The 19,084-nt window shown below is 41.3% G+C and overlaps 1 protein-coding gene across 5 annotated transcripts in view; it reads right to left on the bottom strand.

Moving 5' to 3' along the window:
- The window catches only part of TRIO (trio Rho guanine nucleotide exchange factor), a 533,872-nt gene that overhangs the window by 221,295 nt on the left and 293,493 nt on the right, over nucleotides 1–19,084 (bottom strand). For all 5 annotated transcript variants that reach the window (XM_019483906.2, XM_006266316.4, XM_014593806.3 and 2 more), the window contains 2 exons: nucleotides 15,775–16,005; nucleotides 3,885–4,007 (listed from right to left, as the gene is read on the bottom strand). In XM_019483906.2, coding sequence (XP_019339451.1) covers nucleotides 3,885–4,007; nucleotides 15,775–16,005 — 354 coding nt within the window. The remainder of the gene's footprint in view (nucleotides 1–3,884; nucleotides 4,008–15,774; nucleotides 16,006–19,084) is intronic.

Below are 19,084 nucleotides of genomic sequence, written 5' to 3'. Positions count from 1 at the left end.
CCCACACACTACCTACATTCCTACCCATAGTTCTAGAATAACCACATTTCCAGTGAGAGACTGCAGGATCACTTAATTGCAAAGAATGGGACAGCTTACATATTTTAACATACATAGTTAACATTTGTGTAAATGCTTTCCTATGGCCTCTGGTGACCACAATATTTAAACGTGAGCCTGAAGTTTCCTTCATAGTTGAAGCTGCCATCCATTTCTGCAAAGCTATGCAAAAGGCTGTCATGAGGGTTTTGATTAAACCTAGCAAACTTATTATTTTGAAGTGCTCCACACTGAACTGAATCATTTTGCCTGAAAAGTAGAAAAGGTGCCTGGGAAAAAGACACCTCACATCAGACCTTACAACATAGGGAAGAAAATAGACCCTTTCTTTTATACTAAGAACGTTAGTTAACAAAGTCCACAGAAGCTGTACAAGTACAGCAGAAAAACAAAACAAAACAAAACACAAAACAAAACAAAACTTGAGGCCTACTGAATCCCACTAGTTACAGGATTTTTAAGTACTTGGCCAGTTCAGCACTATGTGAACACGAAGTCCAGCTCTAGGGAGCATGAAGTCATTGAAAAACAATAGAGGAATCATTTCCATTCTTACTAATGGAGAAGCTGAGAAAACAGTGCTTCATAATAAGGGCTTATATGTTGGTGCTGGTTGAATTAAAACTACAGGATTCCATGAACACCGTGTGCCCCCTCCAGAGGCTGGGGGGACACAGCAAGCTCCCACAGGCACTGGTGGGGTGCCAGCAGTGGGAGCGTGGCGGCTGCAAGGGTCAAGCTCCTGCAGGCAGCCACAGCAGTGTTGGTGGTGAGGGGGAAAGGGGGGAGCAGAGACCGGCTGCAGGCACCACCAGCAGTGCTTTTTGCAGGGGGTGCACTGCCAAGCTCAGGGGGTGTATGTATACTCAGGTGCAGCTCCTACGTGTTGCCAATGCAGGAGTCAATTGAACTTAGTTCTACACTTGGTTCATTTACCCAATGCTTCAAAAACCCTGCTCTTCTCTAATGGCCAATATCAGGCAAAGGGAAGGAAAAGACTGGTAAAAAAAAGGCTGACATCAAATGACCCAGCTGCTATTTAAAATGTCGTTTCATTCTTCAGGTCGCTGTACATTGGTGCTACACGGGAGTCTACATTTGACTCCTGACAGGTGCGGCGCGTAGGGGGTGCACGTGCACCCCTTGCGCGTGGTGGTGCACCACCTATAAAAAGGTCCCCCAAAAAAGTGTTTTTTTGTATAGCAGGCTTCAAGAGATAAAAAAGCAGGCAGGTGAGTAGACTCAAGGGCTGGTCCTTTGCTGGAAATAATCATCCATTTGATAGACATTGTTAGCAATGGCTGATGTCTGTAGTGCTATGAAACAGGTTCTTATATTGCCTTTTCCTGAAGGATTAAAACAATACTTGGGTTTAAATACTCAAAGACAGGGTGTATATTTTTATTGTCTACTTATGTTCAGCTTTAGGCTACAGGAAAAGTTGCAAGCGTGTGCCCTGTTTTGGCAGCCACTGCAGAATCAGAAATTTGTGATGAAAAAAGGCATATTAGATCATCTAATTTACTCTTCTGTCAGTGAAAAAATAGCTCTCCGCTGTATATTTAAGTACTTTGTCCTGTCTAGCTTTGAATGTCTCAGGCAACAGAGACACCACCCACTCCCAGAAGGGATTATTTTGCAATCTAGTACAATTTAGCTTTAGGAAATGTTTATTTATATTTTGGCTTAAAAAGTTTCCCTTTGTTCATTTACATTATACCTAGAGTACTCCCATTACGCCTTGTATACTTCCCTCCTCCTACAAGGTGTTAACATCCTCCAAGTATTCTCATTCTGTCATCTCTCTTTAATTATATTTTAGGCTCATTTGTATGCAAATATCAAAGTATGAAAATGTATGGACTTCATCTCTGGTGTCTTAGAAGATCAAATTCTAGTTGCTCTGGTCCACAATGCAGCTACTCTGAGCATAGGGGAAGAAAATCAGGTTGTCATTAGTGAAACAATAGATATTTTTAGGGAATCCAGGATTTATGTACAGGACTAAAGCATCTTGGAACTATTAGCTCCATAAAACATATAACTGGAACTCATTGTAACAAATCCCCATTCTCACACATGCAACATATCAGTCCTCAGTGCAGCCTTTGATAAATCCATTCATACTCATCACTGATTCTTTACTTTTGATTCTATTATTTCCCCAGAGTAGTCTGGTTGTCTGAATATAGCTTTTATGAGTTTACTAGAGAATCATGAAGTTGCACAGTAACTGAAGTTTCCTTAGCAAACAAAGTAAGTTAGATAATCCCCCTGCAAACTGTGTGCGTTGACCATTCCAATGGTGTTGTTAAAACCAACTATCAGGTAACGATGCACGAATCAATGCAGTTCACATTTTTACATGCCCCCCTTTTTTGGGGGGAGGGGTACTTAGCCTTCCCTCCACATCTTCAAGAGACAAGCGACTCTTTAAATTAAAAGTCCATTCCTTTTAAGACGGATCAGCGCAATACATTCTTCCAAGCCTCTTAAATACACATTAAGGGGTACACAATGATCACTAGTTGAGCATTACTTATTTCCTATGTTAATACTAGGCATACATAAGGTTGCAGCAGTTTAACCATTTCACATCTCTAAGTTTCCTCTCAAATTTTATTTATTTATTTTTCCACACAGTTAATTTTCCTAAAAGCTCTGAAGAAAAAGTACATTGTTTTGTAAATTTTATTGCCAATCACATTTGATGGTAGAGCTGCATGGAAGCTTCCCCAACACAAGAGTTTTGCTCATTTGACAGGAAGAATATTTTGTGTGGATACATCAATTCCACCGAGAGTTCTGAGAGAAACAAGAAAAAGAGGATGGCCAGCTGGCCGGTCAGCCTGGTTTCATGCCACCTCTAGCTCCTCCACTCCTCAGCTGCCTAGCTACTGAGTAATCTGGGAGCTGGAGTTTCTACAGCTTCTGGTTTCCTGGCTCTTGAAACAGCCCTGAGACATTGTTTCCAGCACATCCACAGGCTGTTACCTAAATTTGAGAGCCTACACTTTAAGGCCTCACTGCCACCTTGTATTTCTTAATTTTATTTTATTGCCATTGTCAGAAATATCTGTTGTTTAATGTTTTACTTGACATGGATGTGCCAGGTTCAACCAACTGGTTGAACACCTCACTTCCCAAAGTGTTTTAATTGATTATATTGAAGGATGGGTTTATCATAGGCTCTGTTGAGGCTTTTGTTTTCTTATGTGATTGTTTCCATCTTTTCACACTAGCACACTATGATGCAGAAGAACTGATGCAATCAAGAAACTGCAATGTTCATATCTTTGTTATTTGCAACCCACTTACTCCCTGGTGGGCTGCTGAATTAAGGAGGCGGCCCCTGAGATGTTTGCTGCAGCTTCTGCTTTTAAGAGCACCACTTCTCCACACTACAGGAATGTATCAGCTGTCCTGCAGTTATTTGCTATATGGCTCTGTACCTCCCCAATTATTTCAAATGCTTATTTTCACCGGGGAATTAGGAACCCAAACTTGCAAAGTAACCAGGTTCTATTTCATTAGAAAGTTAAGTTTTTAGGCTTCTTACATGCATCTTTTTCCCTTCTTTTACAGTAGTTCTCCCACTTTATTCTTCAAGGGAGAAATGCAACTAAAAAGGAAATGAAAACCTATGCACAACTAAAATAGTTTTAGTTTAGTTAATGCTTAAAGACTTCAATTTCCATGATACAGGAAGGCCTGTTTCTCTGACCAGAAGATCAAACGAGTTTAGTTTAAAAAAAAATAAAGTGTTAACATCCTTAAGCAACAACAGCACAATTGGTCAACACGTTGTGGGTTGAAACATTTACCTGTGCTACTTCTTCAAAGTCTTCATGACGTTTCTGCAAAGCTCGAGCGCGATGTAAAGATTTTCCTACCCCGGTGTGTTTGCTAAGGAAAGCTTCCCCATGATTTTCAATCCAATCCAACACCTGTAACAAAGAGCATAAAAATAAGTCTAAAATGTAAAAGGGAAGCATCTGTTTTGCTCCAAATACTGCTTCTGGTTGTATAAGGAAAGGAAGGCAATAAAATTCAGCTTTCCAAGAACATGAAAAGATCTTATGAGACGAGAATGAAGAACTGTACTGATAGATGTGATATCAATTTCTCCACTACAAGCAAAGTTTAAGTTCACCTTGAAAGCTACCTTGACAGTTACCAAACCAGTAGTTGTCTCCAGCCAGCTCAATTAGAATATAATCAAAGTCTACTGTAGTCCCCAGCAAGGAGAACCATGACTATGCAAGCTGCAAGTTCTTTTATAGCTGAATTTAGTTTCCACAGTTCAGTGTGTGTGTGTGTGTGTGTGGGGGGGGGGGGGTTACATTTGGTTATTCTAGAAAACAAATGTTAATCCAAAAGACTTGGATTCTATGTTGACACTGAACTCAGTTTCACACATCTGTTACTTTTAACTTGTTAACAACCTTGGGTCCAATCACTCAGAAGAGGTGGGAATTTAGGGAGTGGTACAAGTAATTGAAACTTTTGGAAAGCAGGGATAGGCTGGTGAGACAAACGCACAAGGTGACTGCCTTCACTGAACGAGAGAAAATAGTCACCCTTGGCGATATTGCTTTTAGGTTCTCTGCAGTCTCTACAGACAACCTCAAAGTAAAAAGAATCAAGGTTAATCACCATTAGAGATTTTTTTTTTTTAACTTCTCAACAAAAGCTTTGGCTGTGGAGCAGTGCTTGGAATTTTGAAGTCACAGCACACAGGAAAGCTCTGGTTACAATGACCTTAAAACCTATATGGCATTTTCCTGTAATTAGCTATTAATGAACTTCACATGATCCTAAGCAGCATGTAAATGGATAGCACACTTTCAGTGTGTACAATTTTTCAGGAATGTTCTTATTTCTCTTACAGCGTACCGAGAGACTAAGAAAAGGGACTGTATTCAAAAAGCAATCCCAGAATCATACCGTTACATTTCATAAAGGCTTCCAAACTACGACAGGGTTTTCCCCTCAACCATGATTTTAGAGCAAACAAACGTAGTTCACAAAACAAGTTCTGATTAAGTAGCAGTATCCTTAAAACCAAGTGCCTGGCCCTGCAGATTCTATACTGCACAATGAATTCTTATAGACTGGAAATATTTCTAGAGAATATGTACACACATAATAAATAGCAAGTAAATGCATCTCAGAACTGCCATTTGATATCAAACTTTCATTTATTGTCGTTGTGTAAATCCTGACTTTCAAAATTACTAAATCTTAATACATTTTTAATATAGTCAGCCAAATAATTATACACCATTGAAAAACAATAGTCAGACAGAGGACAGTCTTCCGGAACACAGCTCTGGAACTGTTAAATGTTACCCACTTAACATTTTAATACCATCAAACAGGTATGCTTAGCACTAAATTTTCTTTTGGGGCTGCAATCTTTATCAAATTTCTCCTGTTCCCTTTTCAGAATTCTGCATGTTATCACACTTTATACAATCATTTGCCAATTTGCTTTACTCAAGTCTACCAGGCAATTTAAGTACTTTTTTCTCTTATTTAAGGCAACATATAAGCCAGGACAGCAATCTAAAAGGGACCAGGATTCTCTTCCTTGGGCAAGACAACAAATTTGCTATGCAAGCCCCATTCTCATAAATACAAATTTAGCTATGAGCTTACATATTCCCTACCTATATTTTTATATAAAAATTCTGTTTTTTCAGAATTGAAACTGGTACTACAGGAACCAAAAAAAATCCCAAGTTTGATGTTCAGATTTTAGTTGGCAAGATGGTTCAGTTCCTCCTTAAGCTTGCTGCCTTCCATATACATATTTTTATTTGACATAGAACAACCTTCTTCTCCAGTTTATACAGCCTTCTCTCCAGTTTATACAGTCAGTCACTTAAACCCATACTGGACTCCTTTTATGTTGGATAACACAATGAAGAATAAAACAAACATGTTTTTCTGAAGACTATATCAAACTTGTATCTTTTACATTTTTATGGCTTTGTTTCTTATAACTTTCAAAGGAAGCTGTTGCCAAAGAAAGCTAAGAAAAATCCATTCAAGAGGAGATACCTGCATACAATTAGCACCAACATAAAATGACTACACTTGTCCTAGTATAACTTCAATCCATTTGTAAAAGCTGTACTAAAACCACAGTTTTACTGCTACAAGACGGATTAACTTGATCTCTAAAAGAACAATTAAATATCCAGCTGAAAGATGTAGAGTTTCTATTTATCTTAAATAAAAGGTAACAGATGGAAATTTTAAAGTACAGCTATTAACTCCTCTATTTCTATAGTTTTCTTGGCCATTAAGCTCTACCACACAGAATTCTCAGTAGTCTGTAACCTTACGGGGACTAAAACTACTTCATGCACAAGTTTTAAAACATTAACCTCTCCTCCTTGAGCAATCTCCAAGAATTTCTGAGCTCTCAACCTCAGAAGACAGATATTGTAAAAGGAAATAGGTGGGTAGTTGCCAACCTTGCGCAGAAGTAATTTTTCAAGGATGTTAAGACCAGATGGAATTAGAAAAGAAGAACATACATAGAAAGATTCTGCACACAATATTAAGAGCTTCAAAGAAGTGGACACAATTTTTACTTTACTCATTGTTTGCCCACCCACTATTAAAAATCATTAAGGCTCCACTCAGCCCCCAGGAAACAAGTTTAACATCTGTTCCTTGAATGAAGAGACATATTCAACACTGTTCCATGTTAGTGCCAAGAGTGGAAACTAGCTGAAAGCTAGTTTCAAGCTACGCAATTCTAAGAAAGAAGGCCAACATACCACATTGTACTACTGCAATTAAAAGCAGTAATGAAGGAGAGATGTATTGTACTACCACATTTCAGGTTCTCGCTCTCATTACTAATCCACCTTTGATTCAGAAGGGATCAGCATAACAGTATCAGAAACGACATGATCTACAATAGTTTACTACTGCTTTGAAGTGTTTTGAAGGGCAGCTGTACAAATATACATGCTCTCTGAAATATTCCAAAAGCATCTGAAATACTTCAGAGTAGTACTTCCTGAAATGAGGTACTAAGGTACTATTTTGAGGCATTTCAGTTCTTGGTATGTGTGCATGAGGGACAGAGGACCCATAGGTCCTTCAGAATCCCAGAGTGCTCTGCTCTCCTGCTCCATAGGAAAAGGAGGGCAAGCAGAGGGGGCAGTCTTGCGGGCTCACTGATAAGACTGCCAGAGCATGCAGCCACTAGCTATCACCCCCTGGTTCCAGTTGCACAAACACCTGGGGGCCCATTGCCAATGCTGGGCTCTCCAGCTCCAAACTACTCTAACTCTCCATGCCAGAGAGGGGGAATAAAGAGGCAGAGGGGATTGGGGATGGAAAGTTGCAGTCTCAGGAATCCCAGGGCAAGGAGCTGGAGAGTCCCTGCTGCTATGCCCCTACCCTCCTTCAGAGACATCCTTCACCCCATGAGTGTTCCCCTGGCTGGAGAGATTGAGCTGTGACAATTCTTAAATGGTCCAGGGCTATGCATATTTCCCGTAGCTGAAATGCTCCTTTTCTGAAACATTTTCAGGCCTGTTTCATTTGGAAAGGTATAAAAAATTACTTCTGTCTGCACCCTCAGTCATACCTAATCATTTCTACTAATTAGGAGGATGTTGCCAAGCAGGAGTGACATGTAGGGGGTGCGCACGGGTGCACCAGAGCATGGTGGTGCACCCCCTATAAAAAGGCACTGCCAACAGTGTTAGTGGTGCCTGCGGGTGGTCGCTGACCCCTGGTCGGTGCTCACCCCCACCTCCACCCGCCATCGACAGAACCAGCGGTGTCTGTGGGAGCTCCGCACTTACTGCCACCATGCTCCCACCACCGCCAGGACAGCCATGCCCCTCCAGCCACTGGGGGCACGTGTCGTTCATGTTGTGAAGCCCTCAATAGAGAACTTGAGACCTATGTGCTCCTTGAAAAATATTTCTAATGAAGGGAAATGAAACAGTCTCATGTCAGCCAAGACCTTTCCTTAAACAAATGGTAGTGCAAAAGGACAAGAAGTTAATGGATTCTGTTTTCTGGGACCCAGAAAAAAAAAAAATCTATCTACTACAAAGCCAATAGTAGACTGTGATCTATGAAGTCAGAAATGCCAGTCAGCAGGAGTAGGAGAACTTTAATTTTTCTATAAGCACTTCTTGGCAACTGATTTCAGCTTTGTGGACTAACTACAGAAATTCACTCTGGTTTTCCATATGTACAATTAAAATCAACTAAAAAGTGCTGAAGCTGTGATTTTAAAGAGGAACGGTTGCATCCAAGTCATTCCACACTTTCACATGTGAAATACAGCAAAAGCTGTCCGAAGCAGAGCACAGCTGCATGTGGATGTGGGGCAATATGAGTAATAATATGGATTGAAGCCAACTTTGTACTCCAGACGTTAATTGGTAATCCCCGAATTCCTAAAAGTATCCAGGAAGAGAGGAAATCTGGAATTTGGATGCCTGTAGAAAATCAATTTACACTTAGGCTACAGAATGATTCATTATGCTGTCTCTATGTAATGTTCCACAAAAATCTCATCGTGCGAGTCAAATGAAGAACATCATTAACTGGAAGTAGCATTGACTTCAAGTGGACCAGATGCAATCCTATACCAGGCAGATTTTTTTCAGTTCTCCAAGAAAAGGGAAGAATCAGACAGCCCATTAAGTCCACTAGTCTCTATCATTGCTTTGAATTTACAAGGAAAGGAGTCTGGTGATGTACGTTAATTTGGAAAGCCCTGAGATACAGAAAGACATAGGCCTATGTTGTGAAGAGACGTGTTACACTCATGCTGTCCAACATGTTAGTACTAAGGAAACTGAAAGAGCCTATCCCAAACACGTGCTTGAAGGATTACATTTTTTTGCTATTTCAGCCTTAAAATATGGGCTTCCCCCAGATAAATGATTCACTTTTGATGAACTATTTGCATCAATGTGATTATAAGCAAGTCTGGTTAAAAGTAAAAGGAAAACTTTCCTAGTCAATCAGAAATAGGGCTTTGGAGAAGAATTTCCATTCAGTCCACATGAATGAATCTTAAGGCTTTGTAGACAAAATGGAGACGACATAAAGGATGCTCTATTCCTTAAGGTATTTTTTTAATAGGGAGAAGATTTAAAGAGTAAACTAAACTTAAGAAACTTATCTCAAGTTCTTATAACCACCTCAGATGCATGTAATGTATTGTTTTCCCAAGACTTCTGGTATGTGCATATGTTCCTACACACCTGCATACCCACTTTGCTACAGGGCAAGTAAGACTGTTTCACAACTTCCCAACCCCATGTAGTTCCCTATGGACCTCTTTGTCAAAGTAAAGCAATATCAGCACTATGACACTATAGTGCAGGCACCAAGTTATTAAGTCATTGTGCCATCTTGACCATCTGTCTCTGCTCATCTAGTCAGGCCAGCTTTCCCTTATACCTACATTTAATGCCAATACTGTTCCTCTATTAAAAGCACAGTCAGCAATCAAAACTTGCTTCCTTCCTTCCTATTAATATTGCTAGGATTGCTGTGGTAAGCTTGAGTACTATCTGCCCCATTTACTTTATGCACTTTGGAAACTTGCTCTATTGTTCCTTTTATGGATAGTTAAGTCAATTCCTCTTTTTGAACCAATCCTTTCCTAAGCAACAGTTGGGCACACAAAATGAAGTGTAGAAGTTGTTTTGCAGTTACTAAATACCAGTCTTCCACACAAGGGTGTTTTTTAAATATTATTTTCAAGTTTAATAGTGAACCATACTTTGTCCTTACCAAACATGGCATGTCTCTGGTCTCGACCTCACTTCTCAAACTCTAGCCATTCCCACAATTAAATTAAGCTCCCTATCTTGTAATCAGTTTTAATCCTGCTGCTAGGTTCACTCACACCATTAGCCAACAATTCTGCTCTTGCTCTGCCTCAAGGTATTACATTTTATCCGGTGTTCCAGCTTTTTAGTGAAGGACAAGACCTAGATTTTCTCTCTACATGAATTTGTGGCCATTTAGGCCAAATTTAGTTTAGACGTTTTTAAAAAGGATACACCACTATACCCAGTTTGGCTTTACACAGGATACCTCTAACAGTCCAACAAAGAACAGCCCAAAAGAATACAGTTATGCATTCATCTCTGTGTTCAAGTTCTGTTGGGCTACTGTTTGGGGAAAGAACTCATTGCATATATATTAGAGCTGTGTGAAGCTCTGGTAGCTGATTTGATTCGGAGAAGATCCAGCCCAATTCAGGGACCAAATCTATGAATCTGAATCAAAATCGGAGACCAATTAAAAGCTATGAATCCATTCGAAGTATCCGAAGCAATTTGGAAAAGATTTGGCCTCTTCGGAGATTCAGCCATAGACCAAACAGGCAGCTGATAGCTGCCTCCAGCTGGTTTGTTGAGACGGACACAGGCACAGCCGAAGGAGCTGTGGGAGAAGCCCCAATGGTTGCCCTGACTGGCCCCATCCCCCTCCTGGCACTTAAAAAATAAATAAACAAATAAAAATAAAATAAAAAAAGCCCCGCACTCACCACCTCTGGCAGAGGCCATTGAGGCCTTTGGGCGCTCTTAGCAGAGCCTCCCGCATAGCACAGGACAGTGGGGGTCAATGGGAATTGTCCTCCCTCCAGCCTGGCACCCATGTGGCAGCTGCCCCATGGCGTGGGCACAGCGTGCTTTCTGGGAGCTGGGGTGGCTCCATGAAACCTGGAGTCCAGCTCCACTCAGCCCCGGCTCCCAGGCAGCGTGCGGTGCCCTACCGAGCTGCGCTGCACCCATGCCATGAGGCAGCTGCCATGTGGGTGCAAGGCGGGGGAGGAGAGGGCTCTGCCATGATCGCCCAGATGCCCCAATCATTGCTGCTGCAGCTGGTGAGTGCAATGCCTTTTTTTTTTTTTAAAGGGCCAGGACTAGACTGGGGCTGGGCAGTGAATAGGGCTGGGCAGGGCAGGGCAGCCATGGGGGCTTCTCCTATGGCTTCCCCCCCTTGGGAAGAGGCAGGCACAGCCAGAGGAGCTGCAGGAGAATCTGCAGCTGCCTGGAAGTGCCTGCCTCTCCCTGGCCAATCCAAAATCACTGAATCTCTCCAAATCAGCACTGAATCTTCTGAAGCTGATCAGGACAGTGATCCGAATCACTGTCCTCTGAATTGGCCAAATCTGAATCCGAGTCAAATAGTTCCCTATTCACACAAGCCTAATATACATCTGCTCTATTTGATCAAGATATTCTCACAGTGCTTTCTGACATCTCATCGCCACGGATCTATATTTTCCATTCGCCACGGAAAAATGCAGGAAAATGCATATTTTCTCATTTTAAGGTGGAAAACACAGATTTTCCTCATTTTAAAGAGAAAGATGCAGATTTTCTCCTTTTAAGGAGAAAAATGCCAGAAACACTAGGTTTCCCCTTGCAGGCTGGCAGAATTCTAGGGTGGGGAGGCTTGCTGCCACCACCAGCCTGGCAGCAAGTCTGGGTACTGCCATGGTGGTTGGGAGCCTGGGACTGCCATGGTGAGGTGCTTCCTTCCCGCCCAGCAGCAGTGGAGATTTTTCTATAAGCAGTGCAGAGATGTGCCCCCTGTTGCTACCAGGCAGGCAGGCAGTGCCTTGAGGCACTGGTAAGCTTGCAAATTGCAACATTGTTTTTCAGGGAGGGAGGGAGGGAGGGAATCAGACAATTTGCGATTTTTAAACAGAGAAAACCAGGATCCCTGTCATCATGCATCATGTCTGCATACACCTGTATAGATGCACACAATTTTGAATAAGTATCTCATCTGCATTATCCTATATCATTGCTAATAATATCCATAGGGCGTAATCAAAAGGTGTCAACAAGACATTTACGAAGTTTCAGGAACTAAAAATTGATTTTTTCTTCAAATCTTTAAAAATCATGGAGGAGGATCTCTCTGAGCTGCATTGACTTTTTCATGATATTAAGCATATTTGATATGCTTCAACATGATCTTCATGGGAATAGCTTGCCTCTCATAAAAGTCATAGACCATCACAGCTACAATACATTCTGACTTTAGATCATAGGAACCACATTTTCAAATCATCATTTATACAATGGATTGAAATGAACAAAAACAATGTGCAAGTATTTACCCAGCAAAGCAATTCAAGTTAATTGTTCAGTTTTTGTTATTATTTATCTAAAAGATATGTATAACTGTAAGTTTCATCTGCAACAACTACTATTTGTTTGTTACAGAAAATTCAGATTTATGATACTGAGACTTTCTGAATTTGATATTTCATTAAGCTAGCTAGACCTTCATTGATATACTTTCTGACTATTTTCTGAGGCTACAAGGCTTAAATATCTAACGGAAGGTAAGTTATAAATTGAAAGCACCAATGCAAAAGCTCAATCAGGCATAAAAAACACAGCTGATTACTTGGAGGTAACCCTCTGAAGAACTAGTGAAATATAAACTCAAAGAAAGGTTTTCAGCGTCACAAAAAAGGAACAGGTTCCCTTCATTCATTATCTTCAACAGTCCTGTTCTTCCTCTAAAGCAGAGTGGACCATGTAGGACTTCTCATAACCCTACAGCCTCCTTGAAATCCTCTTCTAGGATTTGCACTAGGCTTTGTGAAATATCCTGGTTCTCTCTTACCACCCCAGCAAGGTCAAAAAGGCCATTCAGAAAAACATGGATGCTTCTGTTCATGTTTTCATTAACCAATGACATTTTGCTGACAGTTTTTTGAATTCCAAATCTTATAGGAAAGTACTACTAACAATAATAATTTTATTTTGACTAATACTGTACAACCTTTATTTTCTACTAAGATACTTCCATGATCCTCTTCTACTTTGTCTGACAGCTCACAGCTATTTGGCTTTACTAGAAGACTGATTTATTACCTTCACCTTACATTAGCAGGTGACAGAGAAATGCCCTCAACAAAACAAACTTAAACAAACCTGAAATTTATTTTTCTACCTTTACAATTATTTCATGTCTCTCAAAAGCATAGTTCCCTTTACATTTTTTTCTACAACTAGAAAATTGACTGAACACATAAAGCACATAGCCAGTTGCTTGACTGAATGAACTTCTGACATCCTTGCAGTATATGGGAGAGCCAAGCAGAGTAGTAAAGTGTTTTATGGCACACGTTCACATGCATTTCACCTTCAAGACTTACCTTGTCTCATTCATTACCAGCAAGAAATTATAGCACATCATAATCTGCACACTAACTTAACTCCCAAGTCACAAGATACTGGTATTTAAGCAACTTTGTTACATAAACTACAATCTTCTTGCAGCAGAAAGCAATGGCATTGACCTTTTAGAACCAATTAGCACACATATGACTAACCGAACCAAAAGGAACAATCACTGTAGTTGAAGGCTCTGCTCTCTATGTAAGTATTTTAAAATATGTAATAGTTTGTTTCAACTATGCAAAATTTCATTATGAACCTCCTTAAGATTTGAGGTTTAGCTTCTAAAAGTTATTTCCTCAAAAACAAGGTCATAAGTAAGTAACTTTCCTGATGTTTTTACTCTGTTATTTAACAACACTACTTCCTTAACTTTCTCTAAGAGATGTGGCTGCTACCTTTTGTAAGCAAGTGCCAAACAATAGCCAAAGACTACTTCCCTCTCACCTCGCTACCTCAGGTTAACAAAAAACTATGCCCTGCTGTTTCCACAGCACTGCCTGGTAGACCTCATCAAGCAACCAATACTTGCCACCTAACTAGGAATTTCGTATCATCTCAACTGACATGGCACAGATACCAAGAAAGGTCTGTTCAATTCATGAATGAAAGGAAATAATTGTCTAGAGGTCAAAATATACCTCATGGTCACTCAGTCTCCACCTGCAACCTAAACTCTGATTTTGGCTACCAGTGCAGCATTAATGAAACATCAGTCTGTACAAATCCATTTCCTAACCTGTAAGATTAAATCAACATCTACTTTGACCAAAGCATATATAATGCTTCCAGCATTATATTGGTAGTAGCTAAGTTTCAAGTAACCTCAAAGATTTAATGACTTGCTTATAAGCTAGCTCTTAAAACTGGAATGACTTACTGGGAACAGTTGAAGATGGCAGAGCACTTTTTCTAAGTAGGCAAGATAAACCTTGTTGTCTGATTCAGCTTCTCACTCAACAGCTGTATTCAATTCAAGCCACGGTTCAGTGCAAATGAACCACAGTGTTAAGCATCACTAGATTATTTTCAGTAATTCATTACTGGCACTTTAACATTAAAAAAAACGTATTGCCACTACTTTTTGTATTCCAATCAATACAACAGTGGGTACTACTTATTCTGTATTTGGGGCTCTGACATTTTACAGCAGGGGTTTTCAACTTTTTTTAACAAGTGTACCCCTTCTGCCTCAGAGTTTCAGCTCTTGTACACCTTAATATTTTTTTCTTGGTTTTAAGTGGGGGGGATGGGGTGGGGAGGGGGGCGCAGACTGAGGCCCCCGTGGTGAGGGAGGGAGTGGGGCTGAGGCAGGAGCAGGGCCAGGCGCTGCACAGTCGGTGCGGAGCGTGAACCCGAGAGCGGCTCGTCCAGGGGGAATGTTGGGGGGCAGTTTCTGCTGTGTAGAGGTCCAGGGGTCATGTGCCCCCCAGATCTGTGTGTGGGGTGGAGGCAGCTGCTGCTGCTGCAGGCTGGACTCTGCACCCCGTTGCTCCAAGAGCTGTGCAACACCATGTGTTTGCTGCGGCTGGGTGGGCAGGGGACAGACGGACACAGACACCCCCAGCATGTAAATGTGTGTGGGGGGAAGGGGCGGAGTGGGGGAAGAGGGAAGGGGCTGTGGGGAGCCAGATCAAGAAGTGGGGTTGGGCATGTGTCTCCAGGCCTGGTCTCAGGAGAAGGGCCGGGGAGGCAAGGGCAGCAGTGCCCCTCTGTGGGCCACACGCGCTGTGGGGGCCTCACATGCGGTAGCTGCCATCGCCACTGCCGCGTTCCATGCTGCTTTCCTGTGGCCGGTCATGTGTGGCTCCGCAGGCAGCTGATGGGCGCCACGAGAGATGCAAGGTGTCAGCAGCCCACAGAGCTGAACGTGCGACCGGCTGCAGGAAAGCGGCAAGGGGCACGGCAGCAGCAGCAGCACAGGACACTGGTGGTGGCAGCTGCTGCGTGTAAACCCCCACCACCAGCCACCCGCCAGGTGGTGTGTGTGTGGCCTGCAGAGAGGAACTGCTGCCCTCGCCCCTGCTCCTGGGAGCGGGCACAGAGCAAGCTGAGGTGGGGGGTGGAGAGGCGCTGCATGGAGCCAGCAGCACCCGGCGCGCCCCTCCCCCTCCCCTGGGTAAGCAAAGTATGGGAAGGTGCCAGGGAAGACACTGCCACTGCGTCCTGGGGCTCAGTCCATTCCTGCCCACCCACTGGCCTGCGCGTACCCCTTATGTCCTTTCTAAGTAACCCTGGGGGTACGCATACCCCCGGTTGACAACCCGTTTTACAGGCATCCTATTTCAAGCATTTCAGTTAAACTGTAGATCTTTAACACAAGACTTTTTACACACTTTTTCAATGCCTTCTGCACAGCCTACTTATACCTGTTACCATTATGTTTGGATTTCCTAGTTTAAAAAGGCTTACTTTTTTTTTTATTTATTTTTTTTTTAATTGTCCCAGTTTCATTACAATGTGGGTTCACAAATATTGATGTGAGAGGACTGGAACTAACCTGTTGAACATCCTGTTGAAAAACACACAGCTGAAGCCGCTGGTGCAGGCGAACCTTCCGATGCTGCCAGATGTTCTCCAACTGTCGCTGGTGGTGCAATACTTCATGGATGACATCAAGAACATGATGCACTGCCTTGGAGTAGTTAGCAGAGGCTGTTAGTGAGTCAGAACTCCCAGGAGTCAAAGGTCGCTGAAGTTTATCAAGTAATGACTTCCCATCTTGACTCACCTAACCAAAAGGAATGAAGAATAATCTTTGTTAGAAGCTTATTAGTTAACACAGGGTGTATCTAGATGTGCGCTTTAAAGTGCAGTGGCTTTACATTGTCACGTGCTAGTACACAGTAAAATTAGGCTACTGCACATTAAGTGTCACTAGAACTGTGTGCGCTTTCACTACTGTGCATTAGGTGGCCTACCACACATTTAGTTAATACCTCACATTACAGGTACTAAATTTAATGTGTAGTAGCAAAAATGTATTAATGAACATATAGGCACACACAGTTATGTACACTGTTTCATTAAAAGAAGTCTCATCAATTAGTCCTCTCTCCTACCCAGGTATTGAAACATGCTGTAACATATTTTACAAACATCTTAATTTATGCTACCCAACTTCCCTGTATAGACAGACTATTTGAGGAGTTGCCTGCTAACTCAGATGTAACTGAGAATTAAGGGCAGAGATAGCTTTAACTCAGGACTCTTGTTTTATCATGCTTAACACTTGCACGATTGCTTTTTGTTTACTTCAATAAATTGAACCAGGGTGTTTGTATCAAGAATCATTTTGAAAAATGACATATTACTCCACTTGAATACTGACATTTATGGCAAAGAGAGATCCAGTAAAATTTATCAATTTCATCATGATTCTTCAATGTGAATCACGTGGAAACAAAATTAATTAATATGGCAAAACGTTGTGTTTTCACTTTCACAAGCTGCTGAAAAGCAGCAGTGACCACAAAGTAGTTGGTTTGAATGAATATTGAACATATTTAAGCTATTAAAGAAATTCATTTTCAAAGACTAATTCCAAATATGATCCTGTCACTTGTATAATGGAATCAGGTGAGCTAACAGACTGCACCACTGTGGAAGGAGGGCTGTTTATGACTGGCAAGCAGGAACAGCTCAACTCTTTCATGAAAACTAAACTGCAAAGGCAGTCAACATCCCAGGGGATGATACCTCCATGGCCCCATGGCCCTCAACAAAAATTGTGCAAACATACTTTTTTTCACTTTTTACCTTTGGGGTCTTATTTGGGGACCACTATTTCACATCCAAATAGCTCCTCCCAGAAATGCATTCTTCTATTAATAATTTAAGGGGGGGGGGGCAAGGGCAGGGAGGGAGTTGTTCTCCATCTTCCACTAAAAGCATTATACTTTCAGTAGCTAAGGACACACCAAGCAACAGCAAACACTAACTAGAACAACACCAACAGCTGTCCAGTAATTGAACTTAAGGGTTTTTTTCTGTGCTTCAGTTTCCTTGCTATATTTTTGTTATTGAATCTCAATCAACTTTTCTGTTATTAATCTGAATTGCTCTTTCCACATATGAAATCACACTCAAGTCCACCTTGCACACTCCCATAAAAATATGATTTAGCAGGGTGAGCAGGAATATCAAGCTTGATATTCCTACTCACTTGGGTGAGCAGGAATATCAAGCTTTAGCTTCCTTTTTTCTATGAAGATATTATCCCAGTAACTGAAGAAGTTCACAGGAATGGATTAGATGTTTCCCTTACAGGAAAATTTATCTCGAAAATTTAAATAAAGTAGGTGTTAAAAAGGTTGTTTCAAAGACATAATGCTGAGGCTCCCCTAAATCTTCTAAGAAGTTTGCCATTTAAGTGATATCAAGATACTGTATTTTACACAAAATTAATCTAATGTCTAATATCTCCCAAGTCATTTCCCACCCTCCACTCCATAAGGGTTTGTGGGAATGTTTAGCCTCTTGAAAGAAGTAGCTTTACACTGTTAAAACTTGTCTTTGCTTTTAGTTAGACCCCTTTTTGGTATGTATTTCATTTAGTTTACTACATTAAGCCCAGGTCTGTGCTTATGTTGACAATACTAGGAACATCTGGAATGTACAATACCAGCAGGATTTGTACATCACAACATTTATTTCTGTAGTATTCCCAAGCTGAATTTTACAATACAGTGCAAGATGTTTGTTAGCAAACATTTGACAATTTTAAGTTACCTTGACAGAAGATGCCTTAATTTAAGTGACAGACAAGGTTCCTTGGGTGAATTTGATATCTTTTATTAGACCAACGCAATTTAAGTGAGATTTTGTACATTTTCATTCTGTAACATGTGCTTACCTTGTCAAGACTGTATAAAAGCAACCTACCAAAATATAAACAAAAAGCAAGAAAGCTAAATACAAACCAATATCATGAGTTGTCAATGTGTTTCCAAACACATTGAAACACTTAGTACACAGGGACAGGAAGTACAGTGTGGTATCACAAAATTTAGGAGTCTGAGGCCAAAAAACTATTCCTATTAGTGAACCACCAATAGCAGCATCACCAAAAACTGAGATCCCCTCTATACATTATAGGCATCGCACAATTACCTGGTTAATTGTGTAATTACTTTAAGATCAGCTACACATGCAAAGTAGCTATCACACCATTAAATGCTCCAACCAGCTATAAAGTTAGATCTCGAAAATAGGTACTAACTTTATAGATAGTTGCTATCAAGCTTTAACTGGCACTTGTAGCAGGGTCTCCTCTGAAATGGAGCCCCATCAGCTGACAGGGCTCTCAGGTGCAGGGGTGTATCGGGCCCAGTGTGAAACTCACACAGGACTCCTGGTCCTGGCTGTACATGGCCCCTGTGGCTGGAAGCATGTCCAGCTGTGGGAGCCTGCTTTTTACCAATGTAGCGGGAGCCCATCCTGGGCTCCCCCTACATCAGCAATAAGGCGTGACTAGATCTAATGTGCAATCCCACAACCTTATTTCTTGCCCTGCATGTGTGGCATGGCAGGAAGCACAATTGTATGGATCATGCATTAGACCCAATTGTACCTTTACCTGCACATATAGAGGGAGCTTGATTGAACAGGTTAATCTTTAAGGTTAAGTTGCTAATATTTCCCCCAACAGCACATTGTTTTTATGAACACTGAAGGACCTGGAGGAAAAACCTGACCCATTTAATCTTGCTTCTGATAGATTGCATAGAAGGGAAATTGGAAAAATTAATTTTAATGCAGTTTAGAATCGCATCAACATACATTACATTTGTCACACCATATTCAGCTTT

The sequence above is a fragment of the Alligator mississippiensis genome, chromosome 5 (assembly GCF_030867095.1).
Source record: "Alligator mississippiensis isolate rAllMis1 chromosome 5, rAllMis1, whole genome shotgun sequence".
NCBI classification, from domain to species: domain Eukaryota; kingdom Metazoa; phylum Chordata; order Crocodylia; family Alligatoridae; genus Alligator; species Alligator mississippiensis.
The sequence above is the reverse complement of the archived record's forward strand: the minus strand, read 5'-3'. Positions and strand labels throughout refer to the sequence as shown.